General features: G+C 35.3%; 1 protein-coding gene across 1 annotated transcript in view; it reads right to left on the bottom strand.

Annotated features, from left to right (window-relative positions):
* Positions 1-18,573, bottom strand: part of TMPRSS15 (transmembrane serine protease 15) — a gene marked incomplete at both ends in the record, with an annotated part of 122,046 nt that overhangs the window by 88,445 nt on the left and 15,028 nt on the right. Inside the window, 3 exons of the mRNA XM_082746920.1 lie at positions 3,785-3,893; positions 10,677-10,808; positions 17,717-17,752. Coding sequence (XP_082603046.1) covers positions 3,785-3,893; positions 10,677-10,808; positions 17,717-17,752 — 277 coding nt within the window. The remainder of the gene's footprint in view (positions 1-3,784; positions 3,894-10,676; positions 10,809-17,716; positions 17,753-18,573) is intronic.

Here is an 18,573-nt window from a genome sequence, read left to right as displayed (position 1 = left end):
TGTGTGTGTTCATTATTAGTGTAAGGAAACATAACTGATTTTTTTACATAGATTTTGTATTCTGTAATTTTGCTGAATTCTTTTATTAGTGGTGTGTTTATTAGTGTGCATTTTGATAATTTTCTACATATAAGATCTTGTCATCTGTGGGCAGACCATGTATAAAAATTCTGCCTTTGTTAGGACTATTCAGGAATGGGCACTTGAGTGAGCTTTCTGGTGAGACTCAAGGGACTCCAGCATCAAAGCTTATGAAGACAGAGGAAGAAGAAACAAAGCAGCCTTCAGAGGTGATTTCTGTTTTTTAATTGAAGTTTTGGTGTCTTTAAGCAGGAATATAGTGAGTTTTTCTTCATGTGATATTTTTAAGCTAAGAAACCAAAGGATACAAGATAATCTCCTTCAAAACTTTTGTTTTCAGTATTCTTTTACTTTTAAAAAATATAACATCAAAGGTAGAAGAGAGAAACTGGTGCATATTGTTTTCTATTTCTTTCTTCTGATTCAGAAAAGCTAGCTGGACTGCAATAAAAATGTGGTCATTTATAAGTATAAGACTAATTAGAAATACAATATATGTTTTTTATAATATTAGACATGGTATTCTTATGATTTTTTGAAGGGAATAGATTTTTTCTAAATATAATTTATGCATTTTGCATTTTTGTATCAATAGTTAATCTCTTTAGAGCCTACTTTTTTGATATATTGATATGAGGCTAAGCCCTTTACATTTAGTACTACATTTAATAGTGACTTCGGCCTCTGAATTTAGAGATTGTGAACTCTATGAATGCAGAAATTTTGGGTCAGAGAGATTTTATGATTTGCCTGAGATCACACATTTTGAATCTGTAGGGCAGATTTGAACTCACAAAGACTGTTTGCAGTGCTCACATTCTTAATATCTGACACTCTGCTAAATGTAATTTTAATATAATTCTAAGGAGGGGATAGCCCCAAATATAGTTTAATTGCATTTTGGCATTTCTCCACTCTTTAAACGGTCTTCAAATCCTTTAGGAAACATCATTGTCTTTAGCCCCACTTTGATCACCATTAGGAGAAACAAATTATCAAGGACAATGCATCACTATTGCAGTAATCAGGTTGAGAAGAAAACATATTTAGGTTGTTTATATGATTAATTAAATCATAATCTCAGTGTTTAGGGTAATATTTGGATTCCTTGGGTTTTCAAAATCATTGTTTAACTAATGGTGGATTTCTTTCTTTTTTCTTTCTTTCTTTCTTTCTTTTTTTTTTTTTTTAAGATTTTATTTATTTGAGAGAGAGAGTGTGCATGAGAGAGCATGGGCAAGGGTGGAGTCAGAGGGAAAGGGAAAAGCAGACTCTGTTGAGCAGGAAGCCCAGTGGGGCTCAATCCCAGGGATCATGACATAAGTCTAAAGTAGCCGCTTAACCAACTGAGCCACCCAGGTGCCCCTAATGGTGGATTTCTTTTTCTTTTCTTTCTTTCTTTTTTTTTTTTTTATTATGTTATGTTGGTCACTATACGGTACATGATTGCTTTTGATGTAATGTTCCATGACTCATTGTTTATATATAACACCCAGTGCTCCATGCAATATGCGCCCTCTTTAATACCCATCACTGGGCTAACCAACTCCCACCCTTCTCGCCTCTAAAACTAATGATGGATTTCTTAAAAATTGTTTTAAAAATTAAGTAACAGAGAAGAAAGAAAAAAGAATCAAACCATACAAATCCTTAATTAACATAGTGTGATTATTACATAAATGGTATATTATTATGGCAAAAGTTCTGCTTATAAACTTTCATATTAATTTGACTGAGCTTTATTAAGCAGTGGATTTATTTATTTATTTATTTATTTTTATTAAAGATTTTTATTTATTTTGACAGAAATCACAAGTAGACAGAGAGGCAGGCAGAGAGAGAGGGAAGCAGGCTCCCTGCTGAGCAGAGAGCCCGATGCGGGACTCGATCCCAGGACCCTGAGATCATGACCTGAGCCGAAGGCAGCGGCTTAACCCACTGAGCCACCCAGGCGCCCCTAAGCAGTGGATTTAACAATTAAATTATTTTTATTTGGTTTAATAAAATTCCAAAGATTGCATGAAGAAGTAATTAAGGATTCATGTTCTTTCCATTTTCAAAGGTAGTAACTTAAGATTTTTCTATAGCTTTCTGTTGATATTTTAAATAAGAAATAGAATATTTTTCATTTTACTTATGAACATTGTTAATAGCCATATAAATGCTTCTTTTAAAATTTGATGGGATTATATTGGAAACACTATTTTCCAAATTGGTTATTTCTTCACTTGACAAGTGAGCTGCCATTTTTAACACAAAATCTTGTATTTGGCACACAAGTAACCTGTTATCTGGAGTATGAAAACATAACTTACATGTGGTTGAGCTCCAAAATAGAAATTATTTAAAGAGAATAGGATGTTCTTCTTTCCCTGAATAATGTCAAGTAAATGTGTTTAGGACAATCTTCCCTTCATATTCATCTCGTGTCTGGGATATATCTACACAAGTAAACAATACTGTGCATCTTTTTGGGGCCATTTCTATGATTTGGTTGGAAAGAACTTGTTTGATACTGACTTGTAACCTTTCATCAGCTATTATGTTTTCTAGTGAGTCATCACAATGATTAAAACTATTAAACAGTAGGGATATGGACCATGAGAGACTGTGGACTCTGAGAAACAAACTGAGGGTTTTGGAGGGGAGTGGGTTGGGGACTGGGTGAACCTGGTGGTGGGTATTAAGGAGGACACGTATTGCATGGAGCACTGGGTGTGATGCATAAATAATGAATCTTGGAACACTGAAAAAATAAAGTTAAAAAAAAAACTATTATATAGTAGGTTGGATTGGGAAATCATAATCCCATCCACCTGTTAAGAGAGATGAACTAACAGAATGAATGTCATTTATCAAAGTATATCCCATAGAACATTTATTCTGCATGCTCTGTGGAGGAAAATGATTAGTGGCTTAAGATTATGTTTTTTTCTTTTTTTGAGATATTTACTGCTTGTTAACTATTCGAAACTGTGAGAAGTCCTGGACTTTAAAAAAAAAAAAAGTTGTAATGAGTTTATTCAGTGTTACTTTTATTTATTTGGGTACAAATTATTTTCCTTTGGAATAGTGGGAAAGAAAATCAGATACTAGTCCTGTGTGAAAAATGCTTAGATAAATATTGAGGTGGATCAGCCTTCAGCCTGATTATTTGGATCATCACAATGATTGAATTAGTAGGCTGAAGTGGCTTGGAGGGCAAATACATAGTCACTGATCCCAGTGTTTTTCAAGATCTAACGAACAGGATGTGTATAGAAGGTGTCTCCAGCTCTTAATCTGCCATGACTAACTCACATCAGAGAAGATTTTCAAACAGATGCTGGCATAATGAGAAAGGAACTCTTCAGAGGCCAGGATGCATGTGATGGGAAATATTATGTATTGCAATATACAGATATACATGTGTGCTCTTCGCCTTGGCACACATGCCAGTTTGCCAGTCATGGGGGATGGGAACTTACTGCAGAGTCCAGTGATGGCCCTGTTTATTAGACAGTATGATCCATAGCACAGAACACCTTTTTGAAGGTGAAGAATGAGTGAGAAACTACTTGGACAAGTTATCAGTTGGGAAGACTTTGCTTCATAGCTAGTGAAAATGACTGTTCAAAAACAAATAGAGTACGGAAGGTGGTAGGACCTACTGTATCAGAGAAAGACTTAATGGCTTATCAGGGAATAGATGATGATCTATTACCGTATAATCCACCGGCAAACAACACTCGATTTAGAAGGCTTCGGGTAGTGAGCAGCCTGGAAGGACCCAGAAGATCCAGTCAACAAAAACCTTCCATCACAAGCTGTGGCTGTGGAAACAAGTGGGAATTCGTGTCAGACAAAAAATAGTCCTGGAAAGTTTTCTCATATGAAATGGGATTCAGATCATCTAGTGAACACCTCCTAGAACATCGATGACTGAAATCTGTATGGGGCCATTTTACAAAACTGAAATGATCAAGTGGGAGTACATGAGATCTCATGTTTAAAATCTATTGCCCATTTTCAAATACGTGTATATAACTCACCAAAGATTCTTTTAGAAAAGTATTCTATTTCTAAGTACTCATACTTAAGCTTCATTTTCAGTACTTCTTTTTTTCATATTTTTAAGGAAATAAATATATTTAAATTATAAATTTCTAATTTAAACAAATAGCTACTAACTGTTTTGGTCTTATTTTCCCTATTAAATTGGAGCTAGGGTGAATTTCAAGTATGTACATTCCATACTGTGTTCTCCTGAAAATGGGCAGAATATGGCCAGGCAAATGATATGTGTGCTTCTGGTGGCCTGTGGTGAACTCTATCCATCCACTCTATTCCACCTTCTTTTATTTACTTGACAGAGAGAGATCACAAGCAGGCAGAGAGGCAGGCAGAGAGAGAGAGGAGGAAGCAGGCTCCCTGCTAAGCAGAGAGCCCGATGTGCGACTTGATCCCAGATCCTTGAGATCATGACCTGAGCCGAAGGCAGCGGCTTAACCCGCTGAGCCACCCAGGCACCCGTCCACCTCTTTTAAACCTCTTGCTTCTTTTGTATGAATTCGCTAGCTCCGTATTTTCACATATTCCTGAATATGTCTCTTGCTTTTTATGATTCCTCATTTTCCTCTTTTATTTTTTTATTTTTTATTTTTTTAAAGACTTTATTTATTTATTTGACAGACAGAGATCATAGTAGGCAGAGGGGTAGGCAGAGAGAGAGAGGGAAGCAGGCTCCCCGCTGAACAGAGAGCCCGATGTGGGGCTCGATCCCAGGACCCTGAGCCGAAGGCAGAGGATTAACCCACTGAGCCACCCAGGCGACCCCCCTCATTTTCCTCTTTTAATTCTTATAGCAAATTTACTTCATATACTTCTCTTTGATGTCATGTATTGTCAGTTGTCTTTAACTTATATCAGAGTCATTTCCAACTAGTTTAGAATCGTACTGAGGGCATGAACCAGGAGCCATGCCTCACTACTTTTTGTGTCCCCTTTACAGTTATTATGTATACTATTGTTTAAAAAAATAATAAAACACATTTTATTTTCACAAACGTTAATTTTTCTTAGGTCATTTTCTATACAGTTACTTGATTCTGTTGACACCATGTTCTAAAATAACTACTCCTAGAGTGTGTCGTTTTTCCTCTTGGCAGGTTGGTAATTCCTCATAGGCCAGAAGCATTGATGGAGGGTAGGGAGATTAAAGAAATTTATAAAAATTAAACTGATGCTCTTGGAATCTGAGAGCTAGAATAAATTAATCCAAAATGGATGGATGGAAAATCCCATGTAACAGTATACAATATTTCTATCAAGTTATAAAATGCAAGCTATTATATGACATCAAATGTTTTATATGGACAAAAGAAAAAACTGAAAAGTGAACAGTTTTTGGTTGGCTTTTTTTGCTAGTTCCGGTATTTTTAAAAAAGCATAAGTATTCACTTTGTGATTATAAGACTGTAAGATTATAAATTGTAAGATATAAAGTCCATTTAAAAAATAATGGCCTAAGAATTCATTTCATTGGATTATGACTAGGTAGCCTGACTCCCAACAAAAGACAAAAAGCAAAACAACAAATAAACAACAACAAAAACTGAGAACAGAAAAGATACTCTAGGATAAAAGGATTAAGCACTGAAAAATCCATGACAAATTTGGTTGAGGCGGCAGAGAATATCCAAGCTTGTTGAGAGAACTGAATCTCCTTATGTGTAATACTTCCCTGAGCTGAAGAGGACAGTTAAGGAGAATTGGTACAATTCTAAGATAAACAGTAAAACATGTGATTTTTAATGCAAATTAATTTAATTAAGTTTTTTCTAGTTGTTAAGTTATTTAAGTAATTTTCTAGTTGTAAAAGGAAATCTTTTCAAAGTCAATTCACTGCCCACCGCAGACCATGCTGAGAAGATGGGACAGTCAGTCCTTCTCCGTCAATGACTGTGGCTTCTGCTTATATTTTAGGTGATATGTGAAGACTTTTAATCTGTTTGCCAGAAAAAAAATATATATGGACTTCAAGATTACAGGCAGTTCAAGAAAGTCCACTGCTTTTGTAAATAGTTTGTATATAATAAAGTAGAGCAATCAATCCACCAGGTATATTTGAATATAACTGCTAGCACTGAGGGGGTATTTACTGTGCGCCAGCTCCTGTTCTGAAGTTATTACAGATGTATTAGTGTAATGTTCACAACCATCTGATCAAGTTACAGGTGGCAAAAGTGAGGCACAGAGGGGTTAGGTAACCAGCAAACATTCTCCCAGCTTGTTAGTGACAATTCAAAACCAGGCAGTCTTATTGGGGAGCATAGAAGGCTATCCTGCCTTATACCTCGATATACAGAGCTATCATGATGTTATCATCTCCTCTTTGAACTGAAAAGTGAGGGAAATAAGGAGGGTATGTGTGGGCAGAATTGTAAATTAAAGAAGGAACAGGAAATTTTAAAGAATTCCATCATTTTCATTGTACTTGCAATAACATTCTACATCACGTAGGAGGAAGCAAAAAAAGAGTGAAAGGGCACAAAACAGGACTGGTTTAAGAATTTATAAAACCAATTTGCAAATCTGATAACATTTCAGTGATTCCTCCCTTCTTCACACCCATTCACTGCATCTTTGGGGGGAATTATCAACAGGTCTGCGTCATACAACAAGATTCATAGTTTTCCAAAAACGTGAGTTGTGTCCCCAGCGGCAGGATTGTTGTAGGTTTGCTATACCCTTTTTCAGACCCTTTGGGGGCACATCACTAGACTGCACTTTTAAACATGGAGCCATGTGTGGTGCCTGGGTGGCTCAGTTCGTTAAGCAACTGCTTTCAGCTCAGGTCATGATCTTAGAGTCCCAGGATCAAGTCTCCCATCAGTCCCTGCTCAGCAGGGAGTTGGCTTCTCCCCTGACCTCTCTTCTCTCACGCTCTCTCATTTTCTCTCTCTCTCTCTCAAATAAATAAATAAAATCTTAGGGGAAAAAAATGGAGCCATGCGACTGATCCTGGCCATTAAACTATTGTGGAGCTAATAGTATTTATTTCCAAATTTGATTTCTAAAAAGGCCTTCTAGGACATTCTTCCTTTGTCTGTCAGTGGGTTGCAAAGGATCCAGGGCATCCCAGATACCTGCACAGAGTACAGCCCCTTGCCCTCTAACTTGGACCATGACATGATAAGCAAACTGTTTTTGTCTTAAATTGCTAAGATTGTTTATCATAGTATTTAGCCTATCCTAAAAAATATGATCAATTTTTCCAGTTGTCTATGAAGTTGCTGAGTTTTGGTGGGAATGGATAATCTACATTTCAAGTTCTGGGGAATTCTTGTATGTGAGGATAAAAGTATTCTTAAGAAGAATATTCCTGGGGCGTCTGGGTGGCTCAGTCATTAAGCATCTGTGTTTGACTGGGGTCATGGTCCCAGGGTCCTGGGATCAAGCTCCCCATTGGGGTTCCTGCTCAGCAGAGAGCCTGCTTTTCTCTCTTGCTTCCCTCCCCCCTTTGTGTTCCTTCTCTAGCTGTCTGTCAAATAAATAAATAAAATCTTAAAAAGAAGAAGAAGAAGAAGAATATTCCTGAAGACATTTAAAATAAAATTATAGTAGTATTGAACTACTTATAATAGCAAAGTTCAGAATGCCAAATATTATTATTTCAAGAGATAGGCTTGTTCTAGGGGCTTTCTCGTATATTCTTTCATTTAATTTCAGGATATTTCTGGAGGACTGAATTTTACACAAGACAATAAAGCGGGCTAGGCTTTTAGATAGCTCTAACCCAGCCATGGATAAGTAGGATTAGAGACTGTTCAGGATTACAACCTTTTAGGTTGCATAGTGCTTTACAGTGCAGCATGAGAAAAAAATCCCGAGTGGGAGATAAACGAGCCTGTCAAATAATATCAGGTATTTACTGAGCTCTCTGAAACGTTGCCTATAACAGGAGGGGATTCCTAAGTCATGCGTTTAAAACCTAATGAGAGCTCCCTCTGCTGGCTAAATATTTAAGCAAGTTGTGTGCTTGCTTAGGTCCTCAAATTCTTCTCCAAGATAAGATAGATAAACATGATCTACGACCATCCACCAAGGTCTATCTTGCACATATATAGAGGCATGCAAACAATCTATAGAGACAGTTGACAACTTCCAAATAGGTCTGAAGATTGGTCTAAAGGCTGTGAGTCAGCATCTTTCCTTTTCATAGGTCAGCTAAAAAGTGAACTTTCCTGCTGACACCATTCTAATCAGAAGAGTAAAACAATTTAAAGAAGTCTTGGTTCAGCTATAGTCAGCTATAAGTTGTGTAAAACCTAAATAACTAAAGGCTAAAAAAGGAAGCTATGTGAGGAAGTCAACATTAATGTGACTCTATTAATAACACGAACTAGAATTAGAGCTCACAGCTGGAGAAGAAAGAGAGAGAGCGTGTGTGTGTGCGCACCAGGGTCATTTCATATAGAAAGAATATTCTTAAATTAATTTTCTTGTGAGTGTAGATTAATGGACACAAGCTTTCATGTAGAAATTATGCTACTAAAAGTTCAAGTTGGTGCTGAGGTGAAGTGCACTGGGCTTTTGGGCTCACCATCCCTAATGGTGAGTGATGACTTGAACTACTTACAGGCCTGAATCCTAGCTGGATAAGGACAGATTAATTGATTGATTTGTCCACATTTATTCCACAAAGGCTTTACATTTATTTTTCAAGTTAAATGCAATGCTAATTTTAAACTATAAATAATGACGAGAGCCAAGAAAAGTGAAAAATGAGAATCTAGAGACTTAAGAAAGTTAGTGACGTGGAAGGTTAGTTGAGACTAAGGTTCAATTAACACAAACCTCCATGATATTGAAAAGTAAATACACAGTTTGATTGTGCCTTTCAGGCAAATTTAAAGAATTAAATCAGTTCTAATACAGAGGCTCATGCCATGCCTCTAATACTAAAGCATCATCCATACTGACTCAGGAAAAGAATTCATGGCCTTTATAACTTATTTTAGGACAAACTTTGTCACACTTACATGATATTTCTATGGTTATTTTTGGAAATGCACTGCTATGACTTTACCATGAACATTATTAACTCCATGACAGTAAAGACATTTTCTGACTATTCAACTCATCTTACATATTCCTCCCCACTAAAGTTTATCGATCATCCTTAAATAAGCATAAAGCTATGTGCCTAAATTTGGCATTCATTATTCTTTCTGAAATATTTAGCAAAATCACCCTTATTACCTCATGATGGCACACTTGTATCATATTCTCCCTGAAAAGGTTTTGAAAACTGTCTGAAAGCCATAGCAAAAAAGAATTTTGCTTTCTTCTTCTTTGAGTAACTTAGTTATATAAAATAGATTAAAAAATATTCTGTAGCCTGCACTTTCTTCCAATATGCACTGAGTGCACTTCAAAGTATGTAGTTAAACTTTGAAGGTTTGAATTTTATCAAAGAACATTTGAATTGGGATTGCTTAGTAGAAGCCTCTTTAGTCAAGTTGCCTTTTTTCTGATTTGGTCCTGGAAAACAGGCCAACTGCCTTTTAAAGTAAGTACCAAGTCGTTAGGTAACTTTTCAAGCTTTGCTGTTATTGAAGCATTCATCTTCAATTAATAGCAAGCAAGAAGAGCAAAGTGTAGCAAATTGTAACTATAACCTTTATACATTTCAGGAACTATAATTATGTTCATGGTCTGTTTTGATAATGATCACAAATAGCACCAAAAATTGTTCAATTAATGCTTTCTGTTTAATTCTTTAAGAATTAATTATAAGTTAGAGTTATTCAAAGAGTTCGCCTTGCTTATCAATATATTTTTACAGGTATGTGATAGTCTTTCATATATGTTACCCAGCTATAAAATGCCGTCAAAGAGTGAATATATATAAATCACTTTGAATCATGCTTGGCAAAGAGTAAGTACTACTTAAGTGTGAAATAATAATAATAACAATAGTTGATAATAATAATAATATTAACACTTAAACAGATGGCAAAATTTGCAAATCATGAATATTTTATTCCTAAGACAGGAACTTATTCATAACTGATTTCTATTATTCACAGAACTATAACTCTTGCACATATTTTTGTCTATTTGTTATTTCTACATTAAAAGCCAAACAAAAGGAACAATCAAAATTAAGGAGTGGCAATTAATGAGAGAGGGACCATTGAAATGGCCAAAAAGAGAAGGATTAATATTATGGTACAATAGTGAAAAAACATGAACGAGCATTCAAATTCATAATAGTTTGGAGTAGTTTAATAAAGGATGAAAAACAATGACATTCTCTTCCCTTACTTATGACTGACATTAATCACAGCATTCTTTCCATAGTCATCAAATAGAATTCCACTTAATTAATATTTAATATTGCATAATATAGTTTAAGAAAACATTAATGCAATTATTTATTAGGTTCCATATTAAATTATAATCATGAGTATGGAATATCTCATTCTCCAATAGTTTCTGTTATCTTAGAGATGTGTACGTGCGTGTGTGTGTGTGTGTGTGTGTGTGTGTAGACAGGGAGCGAGGATGAAAAGGCAGTGGTGAGAGAAAATATGGACGGCCTTACTTACCACAAGTGTTATTGTCTTCATCAGAACCATCTGGACAGTTTAATTCTCCATCACAAAATAAATCAATTGCTACACACTTTAGAGCTTCAGCACAAGGACTAGAACCAGGTGGACATACTATGGAGACATTTCCTTTAAAATAAAAAAAAAAAAAAAGATTGATTTTATAAGTTTTTTGCATAGTAAATTTAATTTCCAAACATATGTACAATGTTTCAATATTTATTATGTATTTTTCATCATTTAAATCTTTACTCATAAGCATATATTTCAGTTTCCAATGTAAACGTTTATTTCAGTTAGTCATTTGTAAATGTTTAGAATATTAAATTTTGAAAAGAAGATATGTATTTCTTCATCGATGTTAAATATAAATGTTTAGCTTGTTGGTTTTAACCTTAATAAATGAATACTACTGATTGGACATTTAGCTCCTAATGTTTACACCTCCTAGAACTGTTTATATGTGTTTAGTGGGGGAATTTATTGGAATGATTTTTATATTATCTGGAGTATCTAGTAACCACTTCCTTTACTTATCAACTTATTATTTGAAAATATGGGGGCTGAAGTCAAAGTTTGCATTCTGGAGAGCAAAATTTGTCAGCAAAAGCATTTTATAACAGAATAAAACACTTAAAATTCCCACTGCCTGGCTACATTGAGCAGTGGAGAAACCCAATCGCTATTTCCACTCAATATTTCTTTACTTCTTGGGTCAGAGATTCTTCGTGGGAAAGATGCAGACATTCCCCTGGAGAATGCTATGCCATGCTCTGACCAGAATCGAATCAATTTGCTGTTCTCGGTCTGCCTTGTCACCTGCTCTTCTACATGCCTACATATAGAAATGCACCAAGAAGCACATTTTACTTCTAGAAATTAACTTGGAGAATTTAACTGTGAGTCTTAAAAATGTCATATTCTGCACTGCACTGCCATCTGCTGGGTTTTAAAAATATATTTGATTCTGAAATTTCTCCTTGTGTTCCATGAAATTAATTTGGAAGATAAAAGTGCTTGTGTCAATTAATCTACCAAGGTAATACCTAATTAGGAACATTTATGGACAGGGTTGATGGGCATATATTCAGCTAAATTAGATTTTTATAATTGGCTCTAATTAAAATGGATATAAACCACTGGGAAATTCATGGATCACCTAATGTCTGCAATAGGACATGATAAAGATCAGAGTCATTCCTAAAGGACAAACTACCCCCATTTTAAGATTACAAAAAAGAGTGATAAAACTGTTATTGAATAAACCTAAAGCATATTATAGCTGTTGATATAGATGAGATACTTATCGAGAGTCCTTAATCATTGAGTCCCTAATCTATTAAAGACATAGTGTTGATAGTATTCCATAAATGCTTGCTAAATAAATAACAAAAAGTATTATTCTAGAAAATCTATATCTCATTTTAACAACAGTTAATAAAATTCTACATATTCAGCATTTAAAAGAAGAGATTTGGGGTTATAGTCAGAAAGATATATCATTTTGTCTGTCCTATCATTTCTCACGGGAACTGTGCTTCAGGATGGTCACCCATCTGTTCGTGGTACTGTGCTTCAGGATGGTCACCCATCTGTCCGTGGTTTACTGAACTCTGGTACCCAGTGGGATCTTTTGATCTCATTAATGACCATTCATCCACTCCACAAGTGTTTATTATCCATTTACTTGTATCAAACACTTTTGAGGAATGGAGATAAAAGGGTGAATAACAGAGCTTCTATTTTCATGAAGCTTGGAGTTTAGTGAAAGTCTGGTTCATTAACTATTTTTTTTTTTAAAGAGGTATAAAAAAGTGCTATAGGAACACCAAGAATTAGTCAAGAAGCCTTCTTCTGAGGCAGAAATTGAAAACGTCTTCATACTATGTTTTGAAGGATGGTTAGAAATATACCAGGAAGAAAGATGTATGCAATGCACATGACAAGACCACAACGATGTACAGAGAACAGATGAGTATAACCTATCTGGATGGTAGGATGTTTGCGAAGACCGTGGCAGGAAGGGAGTTTGGTTTCAAGTGTAGGAGACTTTTTTTTTTTTTTTTAATTTTTGTAAAATGTGAGAAATATTCTTTCTGTAGGTGATGGCATTGAAAGTTTTTATCTGTGTGTGGTATGATCAGTCCATGTTTTGTTAACACAACTCTGGGACCAAGCGGAGAATCATGTAGAATAAGGAGACAAGCTAAGGGGTTGTTTTTTTTGGCGAAAGTGAAAGTGGTAACGATTGGAACTCTGACTGGCTCTTATTAGTGGATAAGGGTTGGAACTTCACCCTAGTAGAGGAGATGGGGCATGGACTAAATTGCTATTTTACGAGTAGAATAGATGAGTTTTAGTGACCAGATGTGTCCCTGACTAAAAGGAGTGGAAGGGGGATGCTAAGAATGATGCTTACACTTTTGGGGTGGCTAGTTGAATTAATTCATGGTAATTAATCATGATGGTAATTGTAAGAGGAACCCCTGGTGGGATTAGAAAATGACTCTAATTGGAAGTATTTGGAAACAAAGATAGAAATATGAAGTACTCCACTGTGGGTTGTACTCTATTTTTCCAGACTCTGTTTCCTAAACAGTTTTCAGCTGCCTTAGTCCGTGAAGAAAGAGGAGTTTTTCATATTGAAACCAATATGGAAAATATAATTGTTTCATTAGCACAGTACTTCTGGGGATTTTATCAGATTGTGTTTTTACCTTGTCTTCTGTCTTCCTTTCATCTCATTACATAATATATGATGACAATTTCCAACAAAACCGTTCATTTGAAACATTACTTGTTACAGAAACTAGCCAGATGCTGCTTTTTAACAATGGCCTTCCATTCTTAAAGCTAGAGTTCTTCAACTTGTATTTTATTTTCTTTGCCATTTCACTCCTTAATTCTTGCTCTGGTATTTCTCCTTCACTAAGAAGTCTGTACTGTACTTCTCAATAGAGAATTTCTAGGAAAGGTGTTAAGTAATTGTATTTAAAGAAATGCACACAGACAACATAATAATTGATTTTGTTTATCAGAAGCTGAACAAATTGCCTGAATATTAATTACATTATCTTGAGTGGTGGGGAAAAGTTGTGCATGTATTTTTCTATCTATCCAGTATTTTATCTTTGGGAAATTAATTCTTTGGCATTTTGTGGAAACTACTATTATTTGAGATTCTGCAAATGCAAGGTTTTTATTGTCCAATTTTATTTGTACCATAAATGATTTAGTATAAACTCAAGGTGATTGCTCCAGAATGACCCAAAGTCACAACAATTTTCAGTGATTTGCAGAGAGGAAGCACCTGTGTTTGCTTTGTGCAGGCCCTGTGCACTGCATTGGAGAGGAGAAAAAGACAGAAATCTATCTTTTTTTTTCCCCCCTTCCAGACCAATTACGAAGAGCATTGCCTACAAGATAATAATTTGCAAATCATGTTTTAGAAATCTTACATTTTTATTTTTCCTATTACTCAAATGGGAAATAGAATGCTGGGTGGACAAAATTGTTTGAGATAACATTCAGCCACAAATCCTTATAACGCTTAGCCGGTGAGCATGGAGTCTCAACCCATGAATACCAGCCTTTAGAGATGAAGTTAATTTCTCTACACTATATTGGAAAAATAAATATCGCCTTACAGAAATTCTTAACAACTTTGATATAACTAATTTCATCTTTTTTTTTTTTAGTTGGCTGGCCAATCCAAATGCAATTACAGTGGAAAGATACTTGAACAGTTCAGAAGCCACGGACATAGGGATATTCTCAAGTAGAGGAGTGTGCTTAGCAACATACATGCTGTTCTCTCCAATGGAGAGAAAGAAAAATAAAGTTATATTTGGTGTTGGATCAAGTCCATGTGTCTTAGTCCTTGGGCAATTCAGCTGAAGAGTATAATTCTACCTTAGCTTCTCTTGACCCAATTTCATGTTCTTCACTCAATCAGCCAATTCTTTTTCTTCAATCCCCAAGCCCCCCCCCCCACATAGTAATATTGGAGCAAGGTTGCATTTTGTATGAAATCGAGAAAGCCCACAATAGTGAAACTTTTGTTTTTCTACAATCACTGCCTGCATAGGAAGCAACAAAAGACTGGAACAAGCTATATTCTAGAAATCCTTCAAGCATTTGAATGATTGCCCAAAACAGCCCCTCTTGGCACTCTGTAGCAGCCAAGAAATCAATCAGCGTAATTCGACCCTGGTTCCCATCTCCCTCCTCTAGTGTTCCAAACGGGTTAATAAAACTTTACAGTAATTGGTAACAAAGACAGTTGAATAATAGAACATAATCCTCATGGACTTTGTACCTGCTATCATACAAAAATTCTCTTTGGCAGAATTTATAATAGTACTAATGCCAGGTATATGATGCGTGCATTTGTTGATTTTTCTCAAACCCTGTCTTCCAGGCATATAGATGAAAATAAACTTAACATCCCTGAAAGGCATATTCATAATAAATTACTGCTTGGAAACTGTGGTTTTCAAGTTTAATTGCCTTGTTCCCCTCTGTAAATCTATAGTATCTCGCTGTAGGAGAGGAAAAACTGGGAAGGATGACTGGGGGCTCATGGATCCAGTAAGAGGAAACACGAGATGTTGCCATTTCCTTACCTTATTATAATTCTTTGAAGTTTGATTAAGGTAATTCAATAGTCTCCAATAAAAGGAGTGTTTTTGATGAAAGGAATGATCAGATTTAAATAAGCATTACCAAATACAATTATCTTGTTTTAACCCTAGTCTTATTTTTTAAATATATATATTTTTTAATTAACATATATTATTTGCCCCAGGGGTACAGGTTTGTGAATCATCAGGCTTATACATTTCACAGCTCTCACCGTAGCTCATACCCTCCCCAATGTCCATAACCCAGCCAACCTATCCCTCCTCCTGACCTTGCAACAACCCTCAGTTTGTTTAGTGAGATTAAAGTCTCTTACGGTTTGTTTTCTTCCTGATCCAATCTTGTTTCATTTTATCCCTCCCTCGCCCCCACGACCTCTTGTCCTGCCTCTCAAATTCTTCATATCAGAGAGATCAGATGATGATTGTCTTTCTCTGATTGACTTTAAATATTTCTTAAAAAAAAAAAAAAAAAAAGCAGCATTCAAATGCTCCCCCCCCCCCGCCCCAAGTCAGAAGGGAGAAGAAAGAAGGAATCTAACTTTGTGCCAGTCACGAATTCAGACAATAAGATTATCTCCCTTTTAATTCTCTCTATTATTGTCTCTCTATTATCTCTCTTTTAATTCTCATGATCATTCCCTAAGATCTATAATTTAATCTAAAGTTAAAAAAGAGGAAATAGCTTGCTAAACACCACATATAAAGTAATCGGTGCAGTTAGTTAACGATGGATTTGCCTATGCCTTTTCAAGGATAGAGAACTGAATGTTCTGTTTTGGTTTTCAGTTTACATATCAAATGCTTACAGTGTGAATAGGGCTGACTCTGGACTGATCCCACCCCTGTAGCTCACACTAGGAAAGGAGATTTTGGCTTCACCTCCCATGAGAGCAAAGTATGGGTGAACTAACTCTCATGCTCTTTGACCCCCATTCAATATCTCCTTTGGCCAGAGGAAACTGGCATAAAGTTCATCCACTTCCTTCCATTTTTGACAAGTTCATCCTCGGGATAGTAAGGGAGGAACACTTACTTTTTTAAGTAAGTGTTTAAGAAAGGAAGACTTTCTTGCTTTAATGCTGATTCCTGTCCCTCCCTGCCCCACCCACCCCCACCCCCGACCAATCATTCTGTGTATTATTATTATTATTATTATTATTAGGACACTGTATACACCTGAGATGTCTTCAGTACTGTGGTTCCTGTGAATCACTCAATGAATCAATAGACAATTGAAAATAGACACTAATTTGGATATTGGTTGCTGACTTTCAAAGTTTGTGAAAGATACTTCTCAAAATATGCTCCAATTATTTTTTTCAGCTTATTTTTAGACTGAGGGAATTAGCCATTATCAATCCTCAAAACTTTTTTTTTTTTTTTTTTTTGAAATATGTTGTAAGGTGGTTTTAAACGCTGTAAAGTAATTTTCCACATTGGAGAGGAGACTTTGGGATCAAGAACAGTTTTAATTTTTAGTATACTGGGTTACTATATGAGTAACACCCAAACACAACTCCAAGCAGCCTTTTCCTACCTTAACATTCTCTGGATTTGGAGGTGTGATGGATTGGTTCATAAAGGATTTTGGTTAATGATTTACATATCCCTTTGATTTTCAAACACCGGAATTATTAAGTCTTACACAGAAGGGCATTTATAGTTTTGTAAATGTAAAACTTGTACACGTATAACATTTTGTATGGATTCTAATAACATAAAAATGGCAATGTTAATTTAGGATCTGAAGATCTATACAATATTAACTTTGTGGAGTTTATCTGAAGAAGTGAGGAACACACCCAGGTCATTCAATATGAAGACTAAATTAGGACCAGAAAAGGCCATTTAGTTGACAAGCAGATAGACAGAAGCACAGTAAACAACTACTAGGAATCCAGAGAAACTGACACATGAAAGATATGTCTGGAAGTTAGCACAAAGTAGCTACTTTATGAGAACTTGTTGCTTGAGTGAATTCAAGGCTATTTTGGTGCTGGGTTAGCAAGGCATATTGAGTTGAGACAGCAAGTTTCCTACCTTGTATGCAGACAGAATAATCAAAGAAAAAGAAAAAAAAAACTTCACATCTGATGAAACCTACATCTCTTCTGGCAAACATTTTGATCCTATTGGTGGCATTCTTAGCAACAGATAATAACCAGGGTTCTAACAGCGGACTGAGTGAGGTCAGCTAATCCAGGCATTAGCCTTAAATACTGCTGCTCACTTTTGGTGAAGTCTTAGGCTTAAGCTGCAATCTTTTATGCTCCAATTTTCTTATCCATAAAATAGGAGTAATATTAACTGCTGTGTTAGCAGAGAATTCTTAAGAGCCTAAAATAAAACCTAAGTGAAAACTTTTTAAAAGGTATAAATAAAATTAATACTGACCTGGAGTTGACAGAAGACTGTGGGTTGTTAGCTTGCCTGTGAAAATAAATGGAATTAAGACAATTATTACGTTTTAAAACTGATTATTAGAACTTCATTGTATATTTTCTCTATTTAATCCTTAACCTGAGAGTTTTTATAGTTACTGTGAATTATGATTATCTATTAGCTTAAGGATATGTCATTTGTATTTGGATCTAAGAATAAATCTTTTATGTTTTCATTGATTTTTAGAATTGTAGAGCAGAGGTTTTTAGATTTTAAGTCATCTTTTATTTTCTAAGTAAAGAAGATCATGTTATTCAATTATGAATAACTAAACACAAGGATTCATTAATCTCTCAATGGTTTTGGACTTAAATGTTGTAGGTTAATCTGATGTTATTTGAAATAGAAGGTTGGGATATGCTTAGGCCATGGACTTTGGACTCCAGGGGAATTGCTTTTAATTCCCAAGTTTGACACCTAATAACTGTGTGACTCAGGGCACGTTGCTTATTACTTATTTCTTTTTAAGTGAAAAAAATATTACATCTCTACAGCATCATTCTGAGACTTAAATGAGGCAATGCTGGTAAAATGTAGTACCTGGCCCAAGTAGATACTTTAAAAAAAATGTGGACCTTTCCAATACTATAAAATTGCTCATAATACTAGATAGTACCAAAATTAATAACTTTATAGTATTATAACAATCTATACCTTTAGAAAACATTTGTGTATAACTTTGATATTTAGAATGAGTCTGTAATATTTGGAAAAATTTTATTATTTGCATTTTATGGGAAGCAGATTTTCAGAGGAATAAAAAGATGTGCCCAGTGTTTCTGGTAGTTGGCAGAGCCTGGATTGATATT

Source organism: Mustela nivalis, assembly GCF_964662115.1.
Source record: "Mustela nivalis genome assembly, chromosome: 1".
In the NCBI taxonomy this organism is placed as follows: domain Eukaryota; kingdom Metazoa; phylum Chordata; class Mammalia; order Carnivora; family Mustelidae; genus Mustela; species Mustela nivalis.
Note: the sequence above shows the minus strand (reverse complement) of the source record. Positions and strands in the feature narration are given on the sequence as shown.